At 48.8% G+C, this 22,590-nt stretch overlaps 2 protein-coding genes across 4 annotated transcripts in view; both read right to left on the reverse strand.

The window, feature by feature from the left end:
* Window positions 1–7,762, reverse strand: part of RLTPR (RGD motif, leucine rich repeats, tropomodulin domain and proline-rich containing) — a 12,455-nt gene extending 4,693 nt beyond the window's left edge. Inside the window, exons 1-28 of the mRNA XM_006878895.1 lie at window positions 7,723–7,762; window positions 7,408–7,502; window positions 7,244–7,294; window positions 6,971–7,033; window positions 6,741–6,865; window positions 6,513–6,604; window positions 6,300–6,370; window positions 6,117–6,190; window positions 5,907–5,982; window positions 5,740–5,828; window positions 5,543–5,637; window positions 5,382–5,468; window positions 5,194–5,306; window positions 5,020–5,097; window positions 4,813–4,889; window positions 4,627–4,731; window positions 4,345–4,414; window positions 4,155–4,236; window positions 3,965–4,061; window positions 3,827–3,884; window positions 3,524–3,696; window positions 3,142–3,304; window positions 2,960–3,061; window positions 1,439–1,567; window positions 1,250–1,363; window positions 927–1,087; window positions 763–850; window positions 497–628 (exon numbers count right to left, since the gene is read on the reverse strand). Of these exons, the coding sequence (XP_006878957.1) occupies window positions 497–628; window positions 763–850; window positions 927–1,087; window positions 1,250–1,363; window positions 1,439–1,567; window positions 2,960–3,061; window positions 3,142–3,304; window positions 3,524–3,696; window positions 3,827–3,884; window positions 3,965–4,061; window positions 4,155–4,236; window positions 4,345–4,414; window positions 4,627–4,731; window positions 4,813–4,889; window positions 5,020–5,097; window positions 5,194–5,306; window positions 5,382–5,468; window positions 5,543–5,637; window positions 5,740–5,828; window positions 5,907–5,982; window positions 6,117–6,190; window positions 6,300–6,370; window positions 6,513–6,604; window positions 6,741–6,865; window positions 6,971–7,033; window positions 7,244–7,294; window positions 7,408–7,502; window positions 7,723–7,762 (2,700 nt within the window). The remainder of the gene's footprint in view (window positions 1–496; window positions 629–762; window positions 851–926; window positions 1,088–1,249; window positions 1,364–1,438; window positions 1,568–2,959; window positions 3,062–3,141; window positions 3,305–3,523; window positions 3,697–3,826; window positions 3,885–3,964; window positions 4,062–4,154; window positions 4,237–4,344; window positions 4,415–4,626; window positions 4,732–4,812; window positions 4,890–5,019; window positions 5,098–5,193; window positions 5,307–5,381; window positions 5,469–5,542; window positions 5,638–5,739; window positions 5,829–5,906; window positions 5,983–6,116; window positions 6,191–6,299; window positions 6,371–6,512; window positions 6,605–6,740; window positions 6,866–6,970; window positions 7,034–7,243; window positions 7,295–7,407; window positions 7,503–7,722) is intronic.
* Window positions 7,763–11,497: 3,735 nt separating this feature from the next.
* The window catches only part of CTCF (CCCTC-binding factor (zinc finger protein)), a 60,771-nt gene continuing 49,678 nt past the window's right edge, over window positions 11,498–22,590 (reverse strand). Inside the window, exons 7-10 of one of the 3 annotated variants that reach the window (XM_006878688.1) lie at window positions 21,372–21,554; window positions 20,539–20,674; window positions 14,479–14,640; window positions 11,498–12,993 (exon numbers count right to left, since the gene is read on the reverse strand). In XM_006878688.1, the coding sequence (XP_006878750.1) occupies window positions 12,812–12,993; window positions 14,479–14,640; window positions 20,539–20,674; window positions 21,372–21,554 (663 nt within the window). In that variant the 3' untranslated portion in view covers window positions 11,498–12,811. The remainder of the gene's footprint in view (window positions 12,994–14,478; window positions 14,641–20,538; window positions 20,675–21,371; window positions 21,555–22,590) is intronic. The other 2 variants (XM_006878687.1, XM_006878689.1) reach the window with 2 other exon arrangements.

Consider the following 22,590-nt stretch of genomic DNA (forward strand, 5'->3'; position numbering starts at 1 on the left):
CCCGCACCGCCCGCAAGCATGCGCGACCCGTGGTGGGGGGAGGGATGGAGGAGGAGGATAGAGGAGGCGGAGGGAGGGGGAGGGCGGAAGGGGGTGGAAGCAATGTCTCCGCCCCTCATCTGGCAGGTCCAGCTCCAAGCTGACCACAGACCTCAACCTTGCAACTTCACAGGGTGCCTGGCCTGACCCACTCAAGGGTTGGGAAATGCCCACGACAGGGTTGAAGGAATATGTTGAGGTGTTCTGGTCCCTAGGGCCACAGGAGTTTTGCCAACCTCGGTAACTTCCACCTTTCCCCCCTGGCTCTGACTTACTGTGAGTGGCAGGAACCAGGTGAAGACAATGGCTAGTCTCAGGCCATTTCCATGGGACACTGCCATCCTGGTGGGCAGACTCAGCCTGGAGGTGGGAGAGCGTAATGCCAGAAGTGCTACCTCCCCACCTTCCAGAGCCACGTGACAGTTCGGGTTCTAGGCCAGAGAGTTGGAGCACCTACCTCTTTCTCCTTGTTCTCAGGGAAGAAAAGACCTTCTAGTTCCCCAGGCTCCAGGGGGCTGGGCTCACTTCCATCCAGTGCTGATAAGGTGGAGGGCATTGTCACTGTGGCCTGCTGAGCCAGACTCTCTACCTGCAATACCAGGCACCCCAGAGATGGGTAGATGGGGCCTCAGCCATGCTCCCATCTATGCTATGGGACTCCTAAAGCACCCCAGACCATCCAGAGACATTACAGATCCCCTCCAGTGCACAGCTCCCTCTCACCAGCCGATCTCGGGCTGCACTCAGACCCACTACAGCCTGAGCCACAATGCTCTCTGCCAAGGTCCCTGTGACTGATAGCCGCATGTCTCTGAAGGCAGCAAAGGTCAGAGGTTAGTGCATTGGCCCTGCCCCAGTGATAATCAGGAGAGCCCCATGCAGCCTACCTGAGCCTACTGAAGGCATCTTGCAGAAGCTGGTCTGGGAGCAGCTCTGGGAGGCCCTGTGAACCTGCCAAGACCCTCTCTAGCTGCTCCCCCCAGCCAGGTCCCTGGAGCATCTGTGGGCAGAGGTTCCTCATTGTGTCCAGCGTGGCCTGAGTAAAGTCCTAGGCAAGGGTTAGAGCATGGTAAAGGTGTGACCAAGGCCTAGGCAACTTGTTTTGCTCGAACCCCCACAGGACATTGACTCTGGAAACATCACAGCCAAGCCTGCAGGATGAGGGTTGAGACCCACACGTGGGAGGACTTCGGGAGATGTGCCATCTCACCTGGATGTCCTGGCGGCAGACCTCACCCACTTGTCCCAGAAGGACCTCCAGTTTCTGCTGCAGCTGCCAGTGATGACTTGGGGAGCTCCCAGCTTCATACAGAATAGGGAGAACCTGGAGGCCAAGGAGAAAAAGAAGAGTGAAGCCTGACCAAGAGGAGGAGGGTCCTCTTGTGGGGGAAAGGCTCACGCTGAGAGAGAAGTTGGCGTTGCGGATGGCATCCTCGGCCTGGCGCACAGCAGCTTCACCCTGGGGTCCTGCCCCACAGCCCAGCAGCTCCACATGCTCTTGCATCGACTGACACAGCTCATTCACTTCCTGGAGGTTGGAGGGACAATAGGGATCAGGTTCAGCCTAATGCCCTTTGAACCCCCCAGATTCTGCCTCCCTTCAAGAGTCTTGGAAAGAGAGAAAGGTATGTTGTAAAGGTGACATTATCATGTTCACCGCTTAGAGAATGTACCAGCTGCAGGAGGGGGAGCAGGATCCCTTCCTTTGTTTTATTTTAGAGATTTTATATACACTTCCCACGGAATGGAGAAGCGTCCAGAATGGGAAGAATAAGAGCCGTCAGTCCACTCTGTTTTAGAAGCCACATAGAGAATTGTCTGAAGGTTGGGCAGATATGAAAGTGAGGTGTCTAAAGAGGAGGGACCAGGGGCGCAGGCATGATTGAAGGGGAGGAAGGCTGACTTGAAGGCTAGTCAGAAGGCAGCACCAGAGAGGACTGTGAGAGCTCTGGTGTGCTTAGGAGACAGCTGGATGGGTGTCCACAGCCCTGTTCCACCTCCTGGTAGAAAGGTTTGTGGGAGACGTATAGAATATGAGGCCCCTAAGGTGTCCCTGGACTGGAAGTCTGAACATGAGGTTCCTACGGGATGTCTGGACTGGAAGTCTGGTGGTCTAAAAGCTGTGCTGCAATCCCAAAGGCACACAGTTTGAATACATCAGCTGCTCCACAGAAGGACAGACAGAAGGACATGAGCAACTTACTACCTCTGCAAACCTGCTAAAGGGTCAGCTGTGTGTTGGTTCCGACTTGATGGCACATAACAGGCTCGCTGGATATCTGGACCCAGGAGTTTAGAGAGAAGTAGGATTTGAGAATTGAGAAGGGAGAGCAGTGCAGAAAGGCAGGGTAGTGGAGGGGATGAAACAAGACAAAGGGCTGCTGGGCCACAGGGGTCAGCGGGGAGGAAGGGAGACCCTGTGTATGGAAAGTCAGAAACAGTGCTGCAATGAGACAGGAACATTGAGGGAAGCTTTTAAATATACCTTGTCTGTAACCAAAAGCCCTAGTGGTACAGGGGTAAAACAATCAGCTCGAAGTGGAAGGTCAGCTGTTCAAACCCACCAGCTGCTCTGTGGGCAGATTTAGTGATCCGCTTTATATTTATAATTGTGGAAATTCTACTGGGCAGTTACTGCTACTCTACCCTGTGGAGTCAGAAATCCGTTCTGCGTCGGAATTGACTGGACTGCAAATAGTTTAGCTTTTTGTTTGTCTTTTTAACAGAAGAACCTATTGAAATACTTTAAGGCAGCAAGAACTGTTATCCAGATGCTACCTGAGGAATCACTCACTGGTCCAGCTCCAGATCAAGGAGAGGGATTTACACAGGACCCAGGAAAACGGAGACTTTCAGGTTCGCAGAGACTCTTTCCCTCATACCCCTGTGCGTTCTCAGGGTTGGAGGAGGGGACACTGACCTGCTCCGAGGGAGTTGAGACCAGACCCAGCAGCTGCAGACGCGAGGCGCGGTCGGAGGACGCGAGGTCTGCGCGGTTGTTCCTCCACAGACAGGCCTGGATCTGCGGACCGGGGACCTTGAGGCGGGCTGGGGGCGGGACCATAGCGCAGAGGCGGGGCGAGGAGGAAAGGGAACGCCCACCTGGTGCACCGCACGTGCGGTCAGCTCGGGGCGGCTGCGCTGCGCCTGGGCTACATCGTGCAGTGGCAGGGGCATGGCCTTCAGGCTGCGATTCTGCTCCAGGGCCTGCGCCACGTCCAGCAGGCCGAGCGCAGATGTGTGGTTCCTGTCCCAGACCACAGACCTGGGCGCGGTCCAGCTTCAGTTGGAGGCAGAGCGCCGCACGGGCCCCCACCTTTACCCATTCACCAGCCAGCAGGGAACCCCATTCTGCCCCGCACACCAGTCCAGGCTTTCACTCCGCCCCTCACCCATCCATTGGCTGCTCTCCATTTGACCACACCCCCCTCATACCACACCCTTCTCTCCATTGGTCCCACCCCTTCACTTTGACCCCGCCCACCGGAGCTTCGTGTTGACCCGCAGCGCTTTGGCCAGTATCTTGGCTCCAGCGTCCCCTATGGCATTGCCACTGATATCCAGCGCTGTCAGGCTAGGGTTGCTGCCCAGGGCCCGGAGCAGGACGCTGGCGCCTAGCTTCAGTCGCGACTCTGCTACAGACAGAGACTGCAGGGGCTGGGCATAGAGAAAGCCATTGTTAGTTGGAGAGGTCAGCAAGGAGAAGTCACAGGATGTGGGAAGCAGGAGTCAGGAGGCCACAAGTGTTTACTGTCTGAGGACTCCCCACGAGGTACTGGGAACTCACACAGTCGTCGTCCTGCATAAGCTGGACAATCCGGTGCAGGGCATCGTCCAAGGTCTCCCTGTGGGCAAGGGCTGCTGTTGGGGGGTACCAAGTGGTGGGTATTGCTTGGGAGGAGTAGGTGTGGAGGTGGGAGCTCACTTGCACCGGACGTTGAAGTTCCTCCCAAGTGCCACATGCCGCAAGGACCGGCTCCTTCCAATGGCCAGGACCAGAGTTACCATGTCTGAGCCGAAGCCTGAGGGTGGTTCATGTCACATAAGAGCAGGGTAGTGGAGGTGGGGTGGGAGGGAGGGAGCTGGGGAGCTGGGGGGCTTTTTGGTGGTCTCACCATTATCCGCCAGATCCAGGGAGCTCACAGCACCCGCATCACACACCAAGTCCTGGATCACCTGAGCGCCTGCAGAGCGCAGCTGCATGTGGAGGTGCGGAGCTCAGAAAGGTGAGGGGTGGGTGACATCCCAACTCTGCTGGTACATGGGGGCTCACCGCGTGCCAGGGTTGCCAGGCAGAAAGCTCACCTCACAACCACTGAGGTCCAGGTGAAGATCGCCCAGGGCTGTGTTGAACGCAAGGCCTTTCAACAAGGACCTGGAATGAAAGGTCACAGATGGGGAACAGGCCAGGCATGATCCTATGCAAGGGGAGCCTCAGCCTAAGGGGGCCAGCGAACACCAAGAGGGGGAGCAGGAGAGGACGAAGGGTTGTGGGTGCACTGGGAGCAGAGGGAGATGCGGGAGGGCTGGCCGGGCCTGGGTGGTGGCCATATAGACTGGACGGGGGCAATGGGCGGTGACACTGACCTGAGCGCATCGGACGGCAGCTGGCAGCCCGCCAGGCTCAGGTGGCGCAGTGCCCCTGCGCGGCTGAGGAAAAGCTGCAGTGCGGCAGGTGCTGCCCGGGCCTTCCTGGGTGGGGGAGCGGAGAGGTGGGCTTCCACGCGCCAGGCAGCCACTGCCTACACTCCCCGCCCAGGGACACCCTCTTACATGCGGGCGAAGATGTTCCTTGAAGCGTCGAGGTGGGTGAGGCTGGCACAGCAGCCACCAGACAGTGCTGTGAAGAGCTGAGGGCAGAGGGCGCACCACAGACCTGAGCTTCGCCAGGTCCCCCCACTCAGCGACTCCAGTCTACAGTATCCAGGCCTCTCCTGCACCCAGACCACCCTCCGTCCCTCCCACCGACAACCCCCTCACAGGGTCCAGGGCAGCGTCTGTGCCAGCGACATTCAGGAACGTCAGGACATTAGGACGGCTCAGGAAGCTATGGAGGCTCTGAAGGGAGGGAGAGTGAGGCTCGTCCTATCCAAAGCTTCCTCATGCCCCACTGCTTGATGCCCCTCATCTCTGCGCTGGAAGCGAGCCACTCACCCCATTGTCTTCCGAGGGCCCCAGCGCTCCGGAGTTTGCAGAAAGGTCCAGGTGGGTAAGAGCCGAGTTGAAAGCCACATTGGTGACCAGAGCCTGACCCAGAGCCCTCATCCCTGGTGGTTGTGGTAGGAGCTCAGTCATCAGATGGACTCTGCACCTAGCCCACCCCTGCCTTGCCCAGAGCTTACCTCGAGGTGTCAGACCTGTCTGAGCTAGGCTGAGCCGCCTCAAGCCTCTGGGACACTGTTCTAGGTGTTTGCAGAGTGCAGCCACGCCTAGGGAATGGGGCAGCCATGTGGGTCTCGCCCTCCCTGACTGCCAGCCCCAGGCTCCCCAGCCTCAGCCATACCTCGATCATCCAGCAGGTTCCCAGCCAGGCTGAGCTCCAGCAGTCCAGAATTGGAGTTTCCTGCCAGTGCCTGGGCCAGCCGGCGCACAAAGTCTCTGGGAACCAGACTCCACGTGTGAGACCCTCCCACCCTGCAATCCCCTGTCTCTCTCCAGGTCACCACACTCTCTGCCCCATTCTCTCCGCCCACTCCTCACCCCTTCAGGCCACAGGTCTCCAGCACTAGCTCCTCCAGGTGAGATGATTGACTCATCACATGCAGGATCTGTTCCAGGACTTCAAGGCTCTGGGGATCAGAAGAAGGTTCAGAAATGCTGCACCCCAGCCTCAGCGCCCCTGCCCCTCCCTGCCCATGTACCCTCACCAGCTTCATGTCCACACATGACAGGCGCCGGAACCACAGGTTGTGGGACAAGGCAGCCACACTCAAGGCCAGGTCCCTGGAGAGGGGTGCAGATAGAGCTCAGGATCCTCTGGCCAGATTCAAGGCCCAGCACCCCGTATCCACAGAAAAGGAGGCCCAGGAGTGTGGGGCCTAGGCCTATCCTCTCCTCGCTCTCAGCAGGTCACGCACCGACTGCAGAGATGGCTGAAGTCTTCTAGGCGGAAATGGCGGCAGCCCTGCCGATGGTAGATGGTGTCCACATCCTAGACAGGAAGCAAGTGTCTCCAACCAGCTTGGAATCAGGAGGGCTGGGGAGGGGTTTAGCTGCGGGGATCATTTCTCCAGAGCTCCCAGAGAGGACCCTACCCTCACCCACTGAATCTCCTCTCGGAAGGGGAAGCCGTTGTAGTCACACAGAGCCTCATAGGTCTCCGAGAAGCCACCTGAACACAAGACACAGGACGGAGATGGAGGACAACAGACCCAGGCTGGGTGGTGTCTGTGACCCCAAGGCCTCTGTTCAGTCTGGGAACTTCTGACTCCAGGGGGTCTGGAGGCTCAGAGTGGCTCTGCCTTGGCTCTTACCACAGGGGCTGCCAGATGTGGTGGCCTCTGAGGGGCTGTTCCTTTCCAGCTGAGCCAGTATCGAGGGGGGCGTGGGCCTCCGGAATAGCTTCCTGGGGAGATGGGGTGAGGGAAGAGGGTCAAAGGCCCTCTAGCCCCTGAGACATGGAGCAGCCCACTGTGTCCATCCACAGCTGCAGCCCTGCTGCCCTCTTTCTCGGCAGCCCCTTTGAAACTGCTGGGCCTCACCGAAGGGCTGAGCGAGGAAAGACCTTCTTGATGGCCACAGTGATGTGCTGGGCCAGCTGCTGCAGGGCGGCCATCCCAGGAAACTCCAGGACCAGCTCAGGCAGGGACTCCAGCTCAAAAGTGACCTGAGGAGGAAGGGCTTCTGGACCTGGGCTCCAAGCGTTGGTGTGGGTGGGGAGGGGTGTGGGGAAATTCCAGGTTGCAGGCCCAGGTGGGGTCCTGTGCCTCACCTGGGGAGGTGTCTCTTGTAGCGCCATGGCCTGGACCTCCAGGTAGCTGAATGTGCAGTCCACCTAGGGAGCATCTAGGTCAGCTGGGATCCAGACCCAGTCCCACTCCATGGGAGCCTGGACGCGGGACAACTGGGAGTCCAGTGTGGTTGGAAACTCAGGGGCTGGGAGGACAAGATACATAACCCTCCCCAGACAGCTCCTACAGAGGCTGCTGCTGTAGACAGGCTGCTGCTGTAGACAGGAGCCTGGCTGGTGGGCTCTGGGACTCACCCTCAGGGGCGGGCAGGTGTGGAGCAGGAAGGCTCTCCAACGTAGCAGCGCCTGTGGGAAGACAGGGTTTGCCACCCCTGGCACCGGCACAAAGGGCATGGGACCCTTCCCACCTGGGCCTCAGCCTCCTCCCCGGAAGGCTCTGGCCCCCGCCTGCCACATACCAGGACATGGCTTTGCTCGGCGCCCTGGCGCTCAGGCAGCCAGGCTTTCAGCAACAGCTCCACCTCTTTCGGCCACAGGAACCTAGTGATCTCGCCTGTGGAAAGGCATCCCGCTGGATGACTTTGGTCCTTCCTTGGGGGCCAATTTGTGGCCAGGTGTGTACCAAGCTAGGGCCTGGGAATCCTCTGTAGGCCTGTGAGGAAGGCGTGGAGGGGATCTGGGGACCCAAGCCCTCTAGACGGGGTGCGGCTTGTAGGCCCTGCTTTGGGGGCTGCGTGCTCCCAGTCATGTAGTCGGGAAGGGCCAGCACTCACCTCGAAGCTCACAGGATATGCCGTCGGGGGTCTGGGCCATGGGCCCGGCCAGGGTGGCCGGGAGGCCCCTACGAGAGCTCAGGCAGGAAAGGTGTTGGTGGCGGAGGGCGCGCACACAGGAAGCCGGGCCAGGCCCGCTCTGCACCCACCTGCTCAGGCGGCAGCGGAAAGTGCGCGCGGCTTCCTGCCAGGCTGCCCCGACACGACTCCACCCCGCGGGGCCGGAGTGTGGGAGGAGGGCAGAGACCCAGCGCCCGCCCGCCCGCCGGCCCCGCCGCAGAAGCGCCTCACGAGGACAGCGTGGTGCGGGGACGGCGCTCGGCAGAGGAGGTCGCACGCCGCGCGCCACTCGTGTGCCTAGCCCCCTACCTTCACCCCATGGCGCAGTTCCCGCCGTGAGCAGCAGGGGGCGCTGCCCGCCCGGGGATCCTGGAGAGCCAGGCTTGGGGCGAGGAACCAGGGTGCGCGCCTGTAAGGGGTTTGAGCACTCTACTCGGAATATGAATCCCTTGTTCCTAACCTGGTATCTATATCCTCGCTAAGGATTCATAAACTTCTGGAAGTGCGGGGATGGGCTATTATTATATGCAGCAGAGGGGCCTCAGCTTTGTGTAGCAGGGACCTTGAAGGGGGCAACCTGGGGTTAAGACCTGCAGTCCAAGTTGGTTCAGAGGCTGACTACTGAGCGAAATCTAGGTGCCTGGAGAGATGGTGAGTTTGAGAGAGAAGGTCCTGTCGGTAGAGAGGTCAACAAAGGTCTCCAGGACAGCGAGGGGTCAGAAGGCCATGGGCTGAGGGATCAACTACCAGCATAAAACCATCACCTTGGAGTAGATCTTTCGTGACCCCTTATGTCTCAGAGATGAACTATACTCCATAGTGTATTAATGGCTATGACCTGTTAGAGTAGAAAGCCATCTTTTTGTTTAGGTGACACTGGATGGATTTGAACTGCTAACATATTCACCTACTTGCCTAATCATGTACACCACTCAGACTCTGTCAGTCACCCTATAAAGGGTCAGAGACCTAGAATCTGGAGAGATTTCAGAAGGGACACATTTTCCCCCCACCCTCTCTTACAATCTAATCATACCCTACAGCTTTCTCTCTTTCCCATAGACAGGCATTACCCAGGGAAGGGCAGAGGTACAGGGCAGTGGGTCTTTGATTTCTTCTCCATTTCAAGTTAGCCTTTTCTGCAATGGGGCTTGGAACCTCAGAGCAAAAGGATCAGATGGTTAGTTGACCTCCACATTACTTCCTGCCCCCTGGCCCAAATCTCGTCTCTCACTTGGTAAAATTCTTCGAAGCCTGAGACAAAGGGAAAACTAAACAGTAGCAAGAGTCCTCCAAGCCACAGGAGAATGGTGTGATAGCTAAGGGCTGACCAGTGAGAAGATTCAGGTGAAGATGCTGTGAGCTGTTTAAAAGGAATTAGAATTAAGGGATATGGCTGCCTCATGTTTTTAAGGTGAGAACTTGCATCCAATTTACAATATGTCAAAGTGGCCATGAATACAGAATTTAAAGGTATTCTGAGTTTAAATCCTGCTGCCATCTCTTAACAGCTGTTGACCTGACCGAGATGTTTAGCCTCTCTGGTCATTGAGTTCCTTGTCTGTAAGAGTTAATATTTCCAAGTGTTGTTCTAAGGACTAAACACAACAGAAATGCTCACAACAATGCCTGGCACTTGATGAATAACCACTTTGGCCTAGTCTACCATGGCAATCCTGAGACTCCAAAACAGAGGAGTAGTCCATCTCTCAGGGGCTTTTCTCTTTCGAATCACAGATAAGAAAACCATCAAGAGACTGCTAAAGGGTTCCCAGGTGTGAGCCAGCCGCAACACTGGCTCTGGCCAGTAGAGGGAGTGCTCTAGCACTCAGGAGGGAGGCAGGAGTTGAAATCAGGCCAGGATTGCGGAGTTGGCCACAAATCTCTAACTGCCGGTGGTCAGCACAGTAGTGATAGAACAAATGTAACTGCTATCAGAGCCCAAGCGAACACATGGACTCAGCTCCTGCAGGCGTCAGTGACTCAGAGGCCTTCCGGTTGTTCACACACGTGTTCTGGACAGCACAGCACTCCGTGGGTGCATAGGAAACATTACAAGCTCACGAGGAAGAAGAAAAAGGCTGCCATCTCAGCACACAGGATGGGGCTGGGCCCTGCCAGCAGGAAGGCCCAGGCAGCATCTCTGTGCAGGGCTCACCTCAGATGGTTTCAAAGGACAGATCCCTTTAAGGGTAACAGAAAACTGGGGAATTATGAGGAGCCAGCCCTTGACTCAATCACCTGCTACACATCAGACAGCTAGACAATGAATAAAGATGATAGAATTATTGATGCCTTTGAGCTATGGTGTTGGAGCCCTGAACAATCCACTGTCAAGAGAACAGGCAAAGCTTCATCTGACATACTTTGGGCATGCTTTTTGGAAAGTCTGTTCCCTGGAGAGCGGCATCATACTTGGAGGTGAGAAGACCCCAATGAGATAGGCTGACACAAACTGCAGCAATTAAGTGTGTCGAAGATGCTGATGGTGGCCCAGCATGGAGCAGGGTTCAGGTATGTTGTTCACAGGGTCACCATGAGTTGTACTTGATGGCACCCAAGAACACGTTCTTGAAGCTGGTCTGGTGGCCTAGTGGTAAGGACCTTAACTACCCATCTGAAAGCATGAGACTCGAATCCACCAGTTGCTCCGTGAAGATGAGCAATTTCCTCCCTTACAATTTGTTTCCTCTACAAAACCCACTGGAGGGTCAGCAAGGAGTTGGATCCAACTCCATGGTACATAGAAACAGTCCTTGAAGGACGTCATGCTTGGAAAGGTAGAGGGACAATAAAGGAAGAGCGGAAAGATGGCACTGACATGGTGACTGTCACAATGGGCGTTGAGTACACTGGAGATTGTGGAGCTGGCTCGGGATGTCCGAGTCTGAGGACTGCACTGGGTAGAGAGTCGCTAGGAGTCATAGTTGACTAAATGGCATATAACAAGATGAACGTAATTGTCACTGAATTGTAGCTGAAGTGCTAAAAAGGCAAATGTTACCTATGTATTCCCCAGCAAGGTACTCACTCCTGAGAACTGGCAACAATTGTTAGGTGCCATCCAGCCGTCGTCATGGGCTATGCAATAGGGTAACCTTTCAGCTTTAATAGCACTTTTCGTGCCTCTTCTCCAATCAAAACAAATCCCTTTCTGAACATTCAATGTTGAAGAGAAATGCCTCATAGCTCTGCAAGAGATTTTCTACTGTAAATAAAAACTTAGAATTTAAAAAGTCATGTGTGCGGTGAAATAACTGCAATGGCCTGGGGGTGGGGGCCAGCCAGGCCATGGATGGAACAGAAGCTCTGAGCTCTGTGGGGACAGCTGAGGTCTCTCTCAGTCCAAGGTACTGCCTGGCTAGGAGGAGTCTGAGACTGGCAAGGCCCCAGAGGCCCTGGGGTTCACTCCTGTTTTCCTGGGAGACATGTCTGGACAATACAGTGAGTCCCCACCCACTGTTTTCAAGTGCCTAGGTGGACGCTGTCCACCCACTCGCCTCTCTACTATACTTTCAGGGAGTTTAACTTGCAACAGGATGCATTTAACATCTCGTCGTCTGCCAAGATCGCCTCCTCCCATCTGCTAGAGAGGAAGTGGCATCTCTGGGAACACAGCCTGCTTTTGAGGGGCCAGGCGGCCTGACAACTCCACCTGGCTCTTCTGGGAAGACTCACCACCCGCAACAAGCCATGAACCACACGAGATGGACTGTTTGGAGCACTTGTTAATCCGTTATGATTTATTAGCTGTACAGCAGTAGATTCTCCTCCCAGTTTTCAACCCATTACATATTTTATTACAAGTCTCATGTTGGCGTCCTAAAATAATGAAAAATATCACACAGTACAGCTAAGTACAAAATGCATCAACCTAGAGTCTGATAGCTAACTGATGGCTCTCTTAAAAAGCAATACACAGAAGAAAAGTGTTTGAAATCAGCAAAATGGAGGCGTTCTAAAAAACACATTTTAAACATGTGACAGTTCATGTGCAAGAATCACTTTTTAGTTGGTTTTATTTCACATTATTACTTTTTAATTTTATTTTTTTAAGATCCAAAGTTTAAATTACTGACCTAGTGAAATTTTCTGGCCCAGCTTTTTTAAGGGCCGCTGTGACCCACTCATAATCATCCTTCTGCTTTAACAGAGGATTATAAAACACAAAATTCTGCTACAAACAGAGCAAAGAAAATGGAGATGGGAAATCATAACTGAAAGCTAATTACACAAGGTTCAGATGCTGGCTCCAGGGCTGGGAAGCAGGATCCTCCACGCGGGTGTGCGGGCGTCCGTCATTAGCGGGCAGCAGTCTGGGTGCTGTTCTGCTACATGATTGTAATCCAATTCTTCGTCAACATTTACACACTACAGAGTCTGTGGTAACTTAATTTGCAAGTAATTAAACTGCTGGGTTTTCTTACACTGCACTTCTTAATCAATGGAAAAGATTAAAATGTAAAAAAAGTTATTTACAAGCTTGACCATACCAGAATCTTTGCCAAGAAAGAGGCAAAGTTTTCAGGACAGAAACCGTTCGTAGCATGCCATACTACTGGTGTGCAGCTGACTCCAAGCAAAGGGAGTCAGAGAAAAGCAAAAGCAAAAAACAGTTTAAAAGTCTAAGACCTTCCCAAGTTTGCATTTACAATTAAAAACTCCTGGGAAGAAGACCATAGAACTCTGGGAAACGTGGCGGCCATTCTGGAGTGGTTTACCGAAGCAAGAGGGCATAATGTCTCTGTTTCCATCTAAGAAAACAAGTAGGCTTCAACACTGTCCTCAGCACTTCTCAGTAAACCTCCAAGTTTCAGAACATTCCATGATTGCTAATATCAAACAGCAAGTCCTAGTTAAATCACATTTTCCTAACATCATTCTTGGAAGTTTTAGTTCTCAGTACATCTGGTAAAATGGTGTAAAATGATGCTTTTCCCAAAGCCAAAAGAAGAAGGGAGGGAGAAGAATTTAAGATGCAGGCCGTTTAAACACAGCCCTGAGCAGTCCTGGAGGCGAGGCCCCGTCATCACCGGTCCATCATGCTGAGGATCATCTCAGGCGTGAGGTCTCCGTTGGGCGCGTCGGTGGCAGCTGGCTGGGCCTCCTCCTCCCCCTCTGCAGCTTCTGCATCGGGCTCTTTTTTTACTTCAACTATAATGTTCTCAATTGCACCTGTGTTCTGGTCTTCAACCTGAATGATAGCTGTTGCTGGCAAAAAAAGAATATGAATTAAACAAATGGTAACTGAAGCCCGGGACTACCAAGCCCACTGCTGCCCAGTAGACCAAGCCCCAGCAACCCTCCATGGAGGGTCTGGTAGTAAATCTTAATGGGAGCAGATGGCTTCATCCTCTCCTTCGGGGCAGGTTAGTGGATTTGAACCGCCAAACTTTTTTCTAATAGCCCATCTTTTTTCTCCCTTTTTCTTTTCTTGTAGTATACCATCAGACTGGATCCAACTGGCACAGGAGGAGACTGCCCCTCCTTCTCCAGCGGAGCATCTGGAAATAGCCATCTTTTAATCCACTATGCCATCAGGGCTTCCACCAAGACTTTCAGACTTGACATTGAATTGGATATTAATAATACAGAAAAGTATTAGTAGTCATAAAATACTAAAAGACAGACACATTGATAAATATTTAGTATTCCAGATGTTATCAAGAAAGAAAATACTGACATTCATTTACATGCAAACATTAAATTAATTGCCACTGAGATCATTCTGATGCAAAGCAATCAACTTCTCCATTTCTGAGGCTGTAAATATTAAATGGAAGTGGCCATTTTTCTTCCTTAGAACTATTGGCTGAATTGATCCAGAGTGATGCAACGCGTTACAGACTACGCCTCCCGAGTTCCTTCTTATCCTCGATAATCCTTTCAGATAACACATTAAAATTCCTGGTTTACTCTGTCAAGTTTGAGGTTTACAATCATGAGAGGCAGACAAACTGCAGAGAGCACAGATGTAGACTTCCACATGTTTGAAGGAGTTTTGTTTTGTTTTATAACACTTACAGCAAGGAGCCTAAATATGAAAGAACTGTGAAATTCTTACACATCCCGAGGCCTCCTAGCAGTGTTTTCACCCAAGTATGCTCAGGTGAAACAAGAGGCTGGTTCCCAGGCTACTAGTGACTTTTTAAAATGGGGGTGGCGTGGAGCGGTGTGTGTGTGTGTATGAGAGCGAGAGCTATGGATAAGAGAGATGAGTGATGAGAGAGAGAAAGGGAGGAAGGGAGAGAGAGATAGTTATAACAGGAGACCACCTTGTCCACATTCTCTAAGTGGTCACTACTTCAGTCTTAGCCCGGAATGGCTTTATCCTTCCATCCTATCCTTTAAACTTCAGCTCTTTTACATTTATCATCATACCCGTTCTGCTGACTGTATCTTTGGCTGTTTTGCAAGATACCCGCCCACAATAACAGTACCCATCTTGTAAAACAGAAGCAGTACCCTTTTTCCTGCGGACTACTCCCTGCTGAAATGCAGCAGGCTTCTTGAAATTGCTTCAATGTTCCTTAGAAAAAGTCCTAAAATCTGTTTCTTGAGAAGCCTGTTCCTGACACGACCTTACATGCTGTTATGGATCAGTTCCTATCTCCAAAGAACATGAACCGATCCGGTTCCCCTGCCCAGTGCTGAGAGAGGGGGTTAGCCAAGCTCTAAATGGGACGAGCAACTTACGCTGGGTCTGTTTGGGCTGGTTGGTTCTGCCGGGAGGCCGTCCTCTCCTCTTCTTGGCGGGCGGTGGGGCTGGGGTCACAGGCTGTGGCTCTGGCTCTGGTTCAATTTCCACAGCGGGTTCCTCATCATCCTCATTGTCATCCAGGTCTGGTTCAGCATTTTCTTCTCAGGAAATCATAAATACCAGGTTGGGGGGTGGGGGAGGTGGAGAGCAGTGGAAGGGGAAAACAAAAAAGAAAACCACCACAAATTCCGTTATGTCTAGTTACACAATTAAGAAAAGTCTGTTCAAATACTTTGTTGGAATTTTCACTATCAGCACTATTATAATAAATTAGTATTGTAACAGAATTATACAAGTACCTGTGAATACTAGTATTCATATTTTATGTAAGCCAATTAGATCACTGAATGTTATTTTTTTAAACTTCAAACTCAAATACTGGGTTTCAAATTTTTAAGAGGTAACTCTACCTTGTACCATTATAGGACAAAGATGCAAGAGTGTTTAGGGTTGAAAATAAGGTAAAGTTCCAAAAAAGAAAATAAGGTAAAGTTTCCTCTAGGGTTTTTGCTAGTTATGAAAATGGAAATGGTTTAATTTTTAATTTTATATTTCTTTTTATTTTATTGAGACTATATCCAGCAAGGCATATACCAATTCAATAATTTGGACACGTGCAATTCAGTGACAATGATGACATTCTTGAGCTTGCAACCATTTCCATCTTGTTTTGGAATTGTTCCTTATTATTAACATAAACTCAATGTCCTCCAAGTTTCCTATCTGAACTTCCAGTTGTTGTTGTCAATTTGATCCCAATTCCTACGAGAGTATAATGCACAAAGCAGACATGTTTTTGCAGTTAAGCTAAACTACTATTTTGGTTTTGATAAGAATTCAGGGGATATTTTTTTATATAGGCTTAAAGATCATCCTGGGCACTGATGAGCTTTTTCAAAGGCCATATACTGGGTTTACTTCTCAGTTATACCAGATCCAGTGGGTCATTCTTAGCTCCTAGTCCATCCCCTAATATTTTAACTTTCTCTTTCCTTAAAAAAAAAAAAACCAAAAAAAAACCCCAAAAAACCACCAACCAAAGAAAATAAAAAACAACCAGATGCTCTGCCGGGGAAGGAGGGACAATCTCCTCCTCTACCAGTCAGATCTGATTTGACGGTACACACACAGAATCATCATGATCATCCAAAACCAACCAAAAACCATGACACACTGAGCCTGTTTCCTGGAGTAATCCCTTAAAGCACTCCCAATATGCTTCATAGTCACAGAAAGATCAAAAGGACAGCTACTTTACACAGAAACAAATCAAAAGAAGCTGTGTTAGGTGAGAGAGAGCCGGAGACTTCAGGCTGGGGCTCTTCTGCTGACTACAGCTGCAAGGAGAGTGTTTATAACTGCTCCTCAGTTACCAAGGGCTGCTAGAACAGAAATACCACAGATGAGTGGGGCTAACAAGTCAATTTCTTTTCTCATAGAAGGCTATAACATTGAATTTAGGGGTGCTTGTTTCTTTGAGTTTCTGCTGCTGAGTGATCCTCATGTGGCTTGGTATTTTGTTTCCCCATCTCTGCTTGGATTTAAAAAATAAAGACTCAAGATGTTTGAAAGGGAGAAAACTCATAACACGCATGAATGAAATATAATGTAAATGAAACTAATTATAGAAGTTAATAAAAATTAAAAAAACAAAAACAAAAACAACCAAACAAAAACCCCAAACCAAACAAACAAAACACCCAAACCAACCAAAAACCTTATGGGTCAACTATACTAGTTCTGTCTTATTAACATATCAAAGGCAGCCCATTCTATGTAAGTGGCACCATAAGCAAGACAGCTGAATTTTACATTTCTTTTGAGGGATCAAATATAATCCATCTTGACTCCCTCTCAATTACTGTGGCACAAAACGTACACGGCCTGCTGTTCTCTGAGCAGCACAGGTTTCTGCACATCCTTTCTTTGGAACTGGGCGTTTACATTTAGTTATCTGTGGGTGACTACTTCATCTTCAGGACAAAATGCCCTGTTGTCAAGCACTGAAACAGTAAGTGACTGAAACATGAAACAAAAATGTGAGCAGCATGCTGGATGGTGCAGTGTGTCGGGAACAAGATGCTTCCCTATTTAACTTATTCAACCCCCCTATTGACTGAGTTGGTACAGAGCCTAGAAAATGAAAGAAACTCAGGCAGAAGTAGGGGGAAAGTACACAAATAAAGTTAGTAAAGTCAAAGGCTCATTGGCTTGGAGAAATTTTGGCAAAACGCCTTGAGAGTAACAACAGATAGACTCAGCCAGTCAATCTTTGCAGTCAACAGGGAGAACTTGTGGACAGGACAGTGTGATTCCATGTTTCCTCACGTTTGGATGGAATTCTCTCCTCCAGCCTAAATGCTTCTTGAGAAACTGGATTAGTAGAGACTGAAGGGAAGATTAACTATGAAAGAAAACCCAGCAGTACTATGAAAACCAAAGATGTGAACAGTCTGTAGTAACTACAACCAAGTACAGGGACCTACATGTCCCAGGTTATTTGCACATTCCTGGAGGTACTTGGCATCCACAGTCGACAACATGATTCTCAGGGAAAAGCGGTATTATAACAATTGAGCAAGGGAGCTCTGGTGGCCTAGTGGCAAGACGGTGCACTGCAATCCCAGAGGTATGCGGTTCAAATCCACCAGATGCTTTGCTGGAGAAGGAGGGGGCAATCTCCTCCTGTACCAGTCAGATCTGATTTGATGGTACACATTTTAAAAAAAATACAAGAAAAATTTAAAAAACCCAAACAAAAAACAACAAAAAATTAAAACAATAACAACAACAAAAAAACAATTGAGCAAAGACACCTACTTTCTTTTGTACATACAGGGATGCCATGAGTTGAAATCAACTCAACAGCAACTGATAACACTAACCACTTAATATCCAATGACTTGAAGAATAATGCTTTTAAAGTCTATTCCATTAAAAAAAATTCCAATTTTTTTAAAAAAATGTTATTATTTTGTGTGTGTACTGTCAATTCGGATCTGATTGGTACAGGAGGAGACTGTCCCTCCTTCCCCAGCAGAGCATCAGGTAGATTCGAACCACATGCCTCTGGGAGGCTTTTTGGGAGCTGTGGTGGCCTAGTGGCAAGAAGCTGCCCTGCAAATCCCAGTAGAAATTTTCTTAGTAGAAAATTGAAGAGCTTGCTAATTAAAAAAAAAAAAAAACAGAAACAAAAAAACCCAACAAAAACTACCAAAAAGCCAACATCTCACACTTAAAAAAAAAGACTTGTTAAATACATAATGCATTCACAAATATTTTATAATAAATCATAGAAATTCTTTGAAATAATTTTTTTTGGGCATTTTATTACCTGTTGACTATTTCTACCAATGAGCACAAAAATGAAGAAATGCTGGAACTACATTAAAAATCACGGAAGATCTTGTCTAACGGCACTTATGAGAAAGCACACTCTAAAAATCAAATTCTTCTACCAAATTCTCTTTCCATGCTGTTGCTGTGTACTGACAGGTGACCCCCCTGGAGGGTTAGCAGAAGCAGTTAATCTCTGGAGGAGACTGCCCATCTTCCTCCCCGTAAGAATTTAAAACCTTTTCAGCCCAGGTAGGTCTTTTCACTTAGAAGCCAGCAGCCCTATCTCATTAATAGGATCCCAACACTTTTCAATATTTTTGTCCAAATTTCAGAGCTAGAAAGGAAAAAATAAAAAGCACCCCAAAGAGCATCAACAATGGGAAAATTAACTAACTAAAACGGAATCAACTGTCATCAAATTGGTTCTGACTCACGGTGACCCTTCACTGGGGTTGAGGCTGGAAATCCCAACAGAACAGACTGCTTGTCTTTCTACAACGGAGCTGCTGGCAGACCCTGAAACAATGGGAATGTGGAGCCTTTGGGTTAACAGCATACACTTGCTAAGTACTGTCACCTGCGTTTCCGTGAAAGAAAATGGGTAAGGTTTGAACTATAACTGGAGCAGAAAAGCTACCCTTAACTGTTCTGATCAACACAATTCAAGGTGAGGATGACAGAGTGGGGTCTTCGTTATCTAGTGTTGTTAAAACACGAACAGCCCAAATGAGTGGGTTTAACAAACAGCAATTTATTTTCTCACAAGTTAGGAGGCTAGGAGTCTGAATTCAGGGTGTAGACTCCAGCGGAAGGCATTCTCTCTGGTGGTTTTGAAGAAAGCCCTTGGTTTCTCTTGAATTTCTGCTCCTGGACTATGGTCATGTGGCCTAGCAAGTATCTTCTCTCACCTCTGCTTTTCATTTGCAAATAATCTCATTCATATCTCAAAAGAGAGTAACTCATGTAACAGTGAATGACTGGAAACCCTAAGTCTCTATAAACTTTCACTTAAATTTAAAAAAAAAAAAGAGTAACTCACAACAGGTTTTGTATACTGTTCCTATCTTGTTATAATAAAGAAAAGAATCCATTCCCAAATGAGATTCTTACCATGGGTATAGAGAATTTACAACACGTATTTTGGGGAACACAATTCAATCCATATCAGGCAGTTTACATTATAGATGCTCAAGATGAATGCATTAAGTTGAGAAAATAGAGAATTGTAGTGCACGAAGTCATTTAATGTGGCCCTTCCAGTCACAATGCCTCCATTCTGTGATGTGTTATAAATCCTAGCCTCTAAGACTGACTGTTACTATTAGAGTTACTTTTAGTTGCAGTCAACTTGATGGCACCTAATAACAAGCCTATGGTAGGGAGCTCAGATGAGTAGTCTGTAGGAAGCTGCACTGCTAATTCAAAGGTGGCACATTCTTGCAGTTCCAATCTTTCAGTGGCTCTTATAGAGAAAGACGTACAATCAATCTCCTGTGCCATTTATAGCCTCCAAATCCAGCTGGAGAGTCGGCTATGAGTCAGCTCCAACTCAACAACAATGAGTTTTGAAGCCTGCAGCTATGGTTCCACTTTGGGGTGATTGTTATGTTAATGAGGCAGGATACAGATGGCATACATTTTGAGTCACTGCCTTACTCAGCTCATTGCTATTGGGTAGGAAGCAACTCACAGCTTACCCTTCACTGGGTTTTTTTAAACTGTAAACTGTAAGGGAGGAGACTGCTCATCTTTTTTTTTCTCCCCTGAGGTCTGAACCAATGGAGAAAACACAGCCTTTGTTAGCAGCTCAACTCATTATGGACAGAGAGGTTAGCCCTCTGGGTTGACAGGGCAACTCCCTTCAGGCTAGGCTGAAGGTCTTATGAGGATAGAAAAAACCTTAAAATTGCTGCAGTCATAACCTTCCTACCCCTGTATGGCCTGCTACAGGAGGGAAGCTCTTTTGAAGGGTGGTCTTCATCCAATATAGGAAAGCTTTAGCAGGTTTACTCTTTTGCTGGGGTCCTGAATCTGACTCTTCATGTCTGGAGACTCGTGCCAGCAGCCTACTGCTGACTTACCAATTTGGAGTCAGCCCCTGAATCCATGAGTCACAAGAGCCCTCCAGAGTGATGTCTGACCCATAGATTTGGAATTTGCCATTCTCCACAACCAAACTGAGCTACTTCCTTGTGGGTTTTTTATGAGTTCTGTGAGATGTTGCACTGGATTACTGAACCCAAAGATGGGAGAGAAAAGAACTCAGGGGAGAAGTAGCTGAAGTTAGATATGATGGAGCAGAATAGTATTTTGGAAAAGCTGGATATCCGGGACATCTTTAATCTCTGCCTCATAGGAATCAACTTTGTATTCTTACTAAATTATTCATGTAAGGTGATATTCTGCTAGTCTTGGAAGACTATTAATTTGGGACCTTCACATAAGCTATTGATTAAAAATACCATTTTAGCTTTGGATTTAAGTGAACAGAGAATATATGAGATTACTAAGCACTAGGATGCTACAAGAAAAAGAAAATTTACCCCAGGAATCAAGTGCTGTAATCAACATATACATGTATACATTCATAAACGTACTGGAACCTGGGAACCAAAACCTGGTGCAAGGACAACTAACTCAAGAAGCCAGCCACTTACCACTGTCAGAAGAGTCTTCTTTTTTAGAACGCATTTTCCTTTTTCTTCCCCGTTTACTTTTTTTGGTTTCTCCTCCATTTTCCCCTTCTACACCATCTGGACCAGCACAGTTATCAGCATGTCTTGCCATGGTATTCTAACAAAAGGAACAAAACCCTCTTGCACATTAGTAAAAAAAGACTAACATCAAGATGTGAATATTGGATGTTAGTTGGTGGTTATTTTTTGTTTTTTTAAATTTTAGTGTAATAAACTAAAATCTGAGGGATAGTCATCAAGTCTAGATTTCTTAGTATTTGCTAAACGTATCCTGAACATGCTCTCCTTATCTTGGGGGGCTGGTCGCAATCTGGAGCAAAGTCAGTAAGAAGGGGGGTGGGGGGAGAAGATGGGCAGAGAGAGACAAAGAGTGCGGGAGAGAAAGGAGGGAAGAGCAAGCAATTTTAGCAGCCAGCAGACGGCATGCAAAAATGATCAGAACAGATCCTCAGCCAGAGTACATTTCCGGGACCAACGATCACCAGCTGCCCAGTAAACAAAATTACACTTCCGAAATCTCTTGATGTCGATTCCACACGTAGAGCAATAGAGTTGACCTACGTGTGCCACTTCACGACAGAAGCCCTTTTTTTACATTTCAATCTTTTAAGGGAAAAGATCTTAAAAGTCAAATGGATAGAAAACCAGGTGAGGGTGAGTGGTTGGCCCTTTCCAGAGGAGAGAGCATCTCTATGTATATAGCTGCAAAGGAAAACACTGTCCTGTTTGCCAGTGGAAGATCAAGAACGCAATCAAGAATGCTATCATCGGTGAAGTGAAGTTTTGTCTCTTACCCGGCGTGTAAATGTTTTCCCACACTTGGAACAGACGAAGGCAGCAGGGACAAAGTTGGGGTCATGATAGCGTTTGAAGTGCATGTCGAGGAGTTGTTTCTGGCGGAAGGTCTTGTCGCAGTGGCTGCAGGCGTAAGGCTTCTCCCCAGTGTGGGTGCGTTTGTGCATGATCATGTGCCTCTCCTGAAACAGGAGTAGAAGAGGCTCAGACCTTGGCCATGGAGCCACTAACCAGACAGACAGACACACACGCATGCACTCACACATGGCCAACAGCCCTCTCTCACTCCAGTCTGGGCTCAAAACTGTTGATCAAGACAAAAGCCATCTTTCCTGGAGTAAACACTACTGCAATCACAGAGCTGGTGCAAACAAAGTCACTAATTCCTCCTGGTCTGCTTTCTCTAGCTCCTGTCCCAAGCATCGTGTCCCAGGAGCAGACTCTTACCCTCTCTAGTCCTGGATTTAATGTCCATATAATTTTGAGAAAGAACTTGGAAGTTTAGGTTAGGAGGAGTTAAGTTGTGACTGAATAAAATAATAACTGGAGATTGATAGCACTCAAGAGCAAGGTCTCTGATTTGGCAATGTACCTTATAAACCAGTTAAAAATACTTGTTGTCCAAGCAACAAATGCTGGCGAGGATGTGGAGAAACTGGAACTCTTATTCACTGTTGGTGGGAATGTAAGATGGTGCAACCATTGTGGAAGGCAGTGTGGCGCTTTCTCAAAAAATTGCAAATAGAGATACCATTTGACCCAGCAATCCCATTACTGGGAATATACCCCAGAGAGACCATGTCTGCCATCCAAGCAGATATATGCACACCCATGTTTATTGCAGCTTTGTTTACAATAGCAAAGAGTTGGAAGCAGCCTAAGGGCCCATCAACAAACGAATGGATAGAGAAGCTGTGGTATAGCCACACAATGGAATACTACGCAGCATCGAAAAATAAGGAACTCATGCAATATTATTCAAAGTGGGTGACCCTGGAGGACATTATGCTGAGTGAAATATCTCAGTCACAAAGGGACAAATACTGCATGGTGCCACTGTTGTAGAATGGGTCTGACATCAGGGTGGGGGTATGACAGAAAAAACTGGATAAATTATATATATTGTATTGAAACAGATGAGGGAAAGAACAGATTAGAAGTGATATATGATTATTATGGTTAGCACAGGAATCCAGAATTAAGGTTGCATAGAGAAGT

The sequence above is a fragment of the Elephantulus edwardii genome, unplaced genomic scaffold (genome assembly GCF_000299155.1).
Source record: "Elephantulus edwardii isolate Elephantulus edwardi_28Jun2011 unplaced genomic scaffold, EleEdw1.0 scaffold00001, whole genome shotgun sequence".
Classification (NCBI taxonomy): Eukaryota; Metazoa; Chordata; class Mammalia; order Macroscelidea; family Macroscelididae; genus Elephantulus; species Elephantulus edwardii.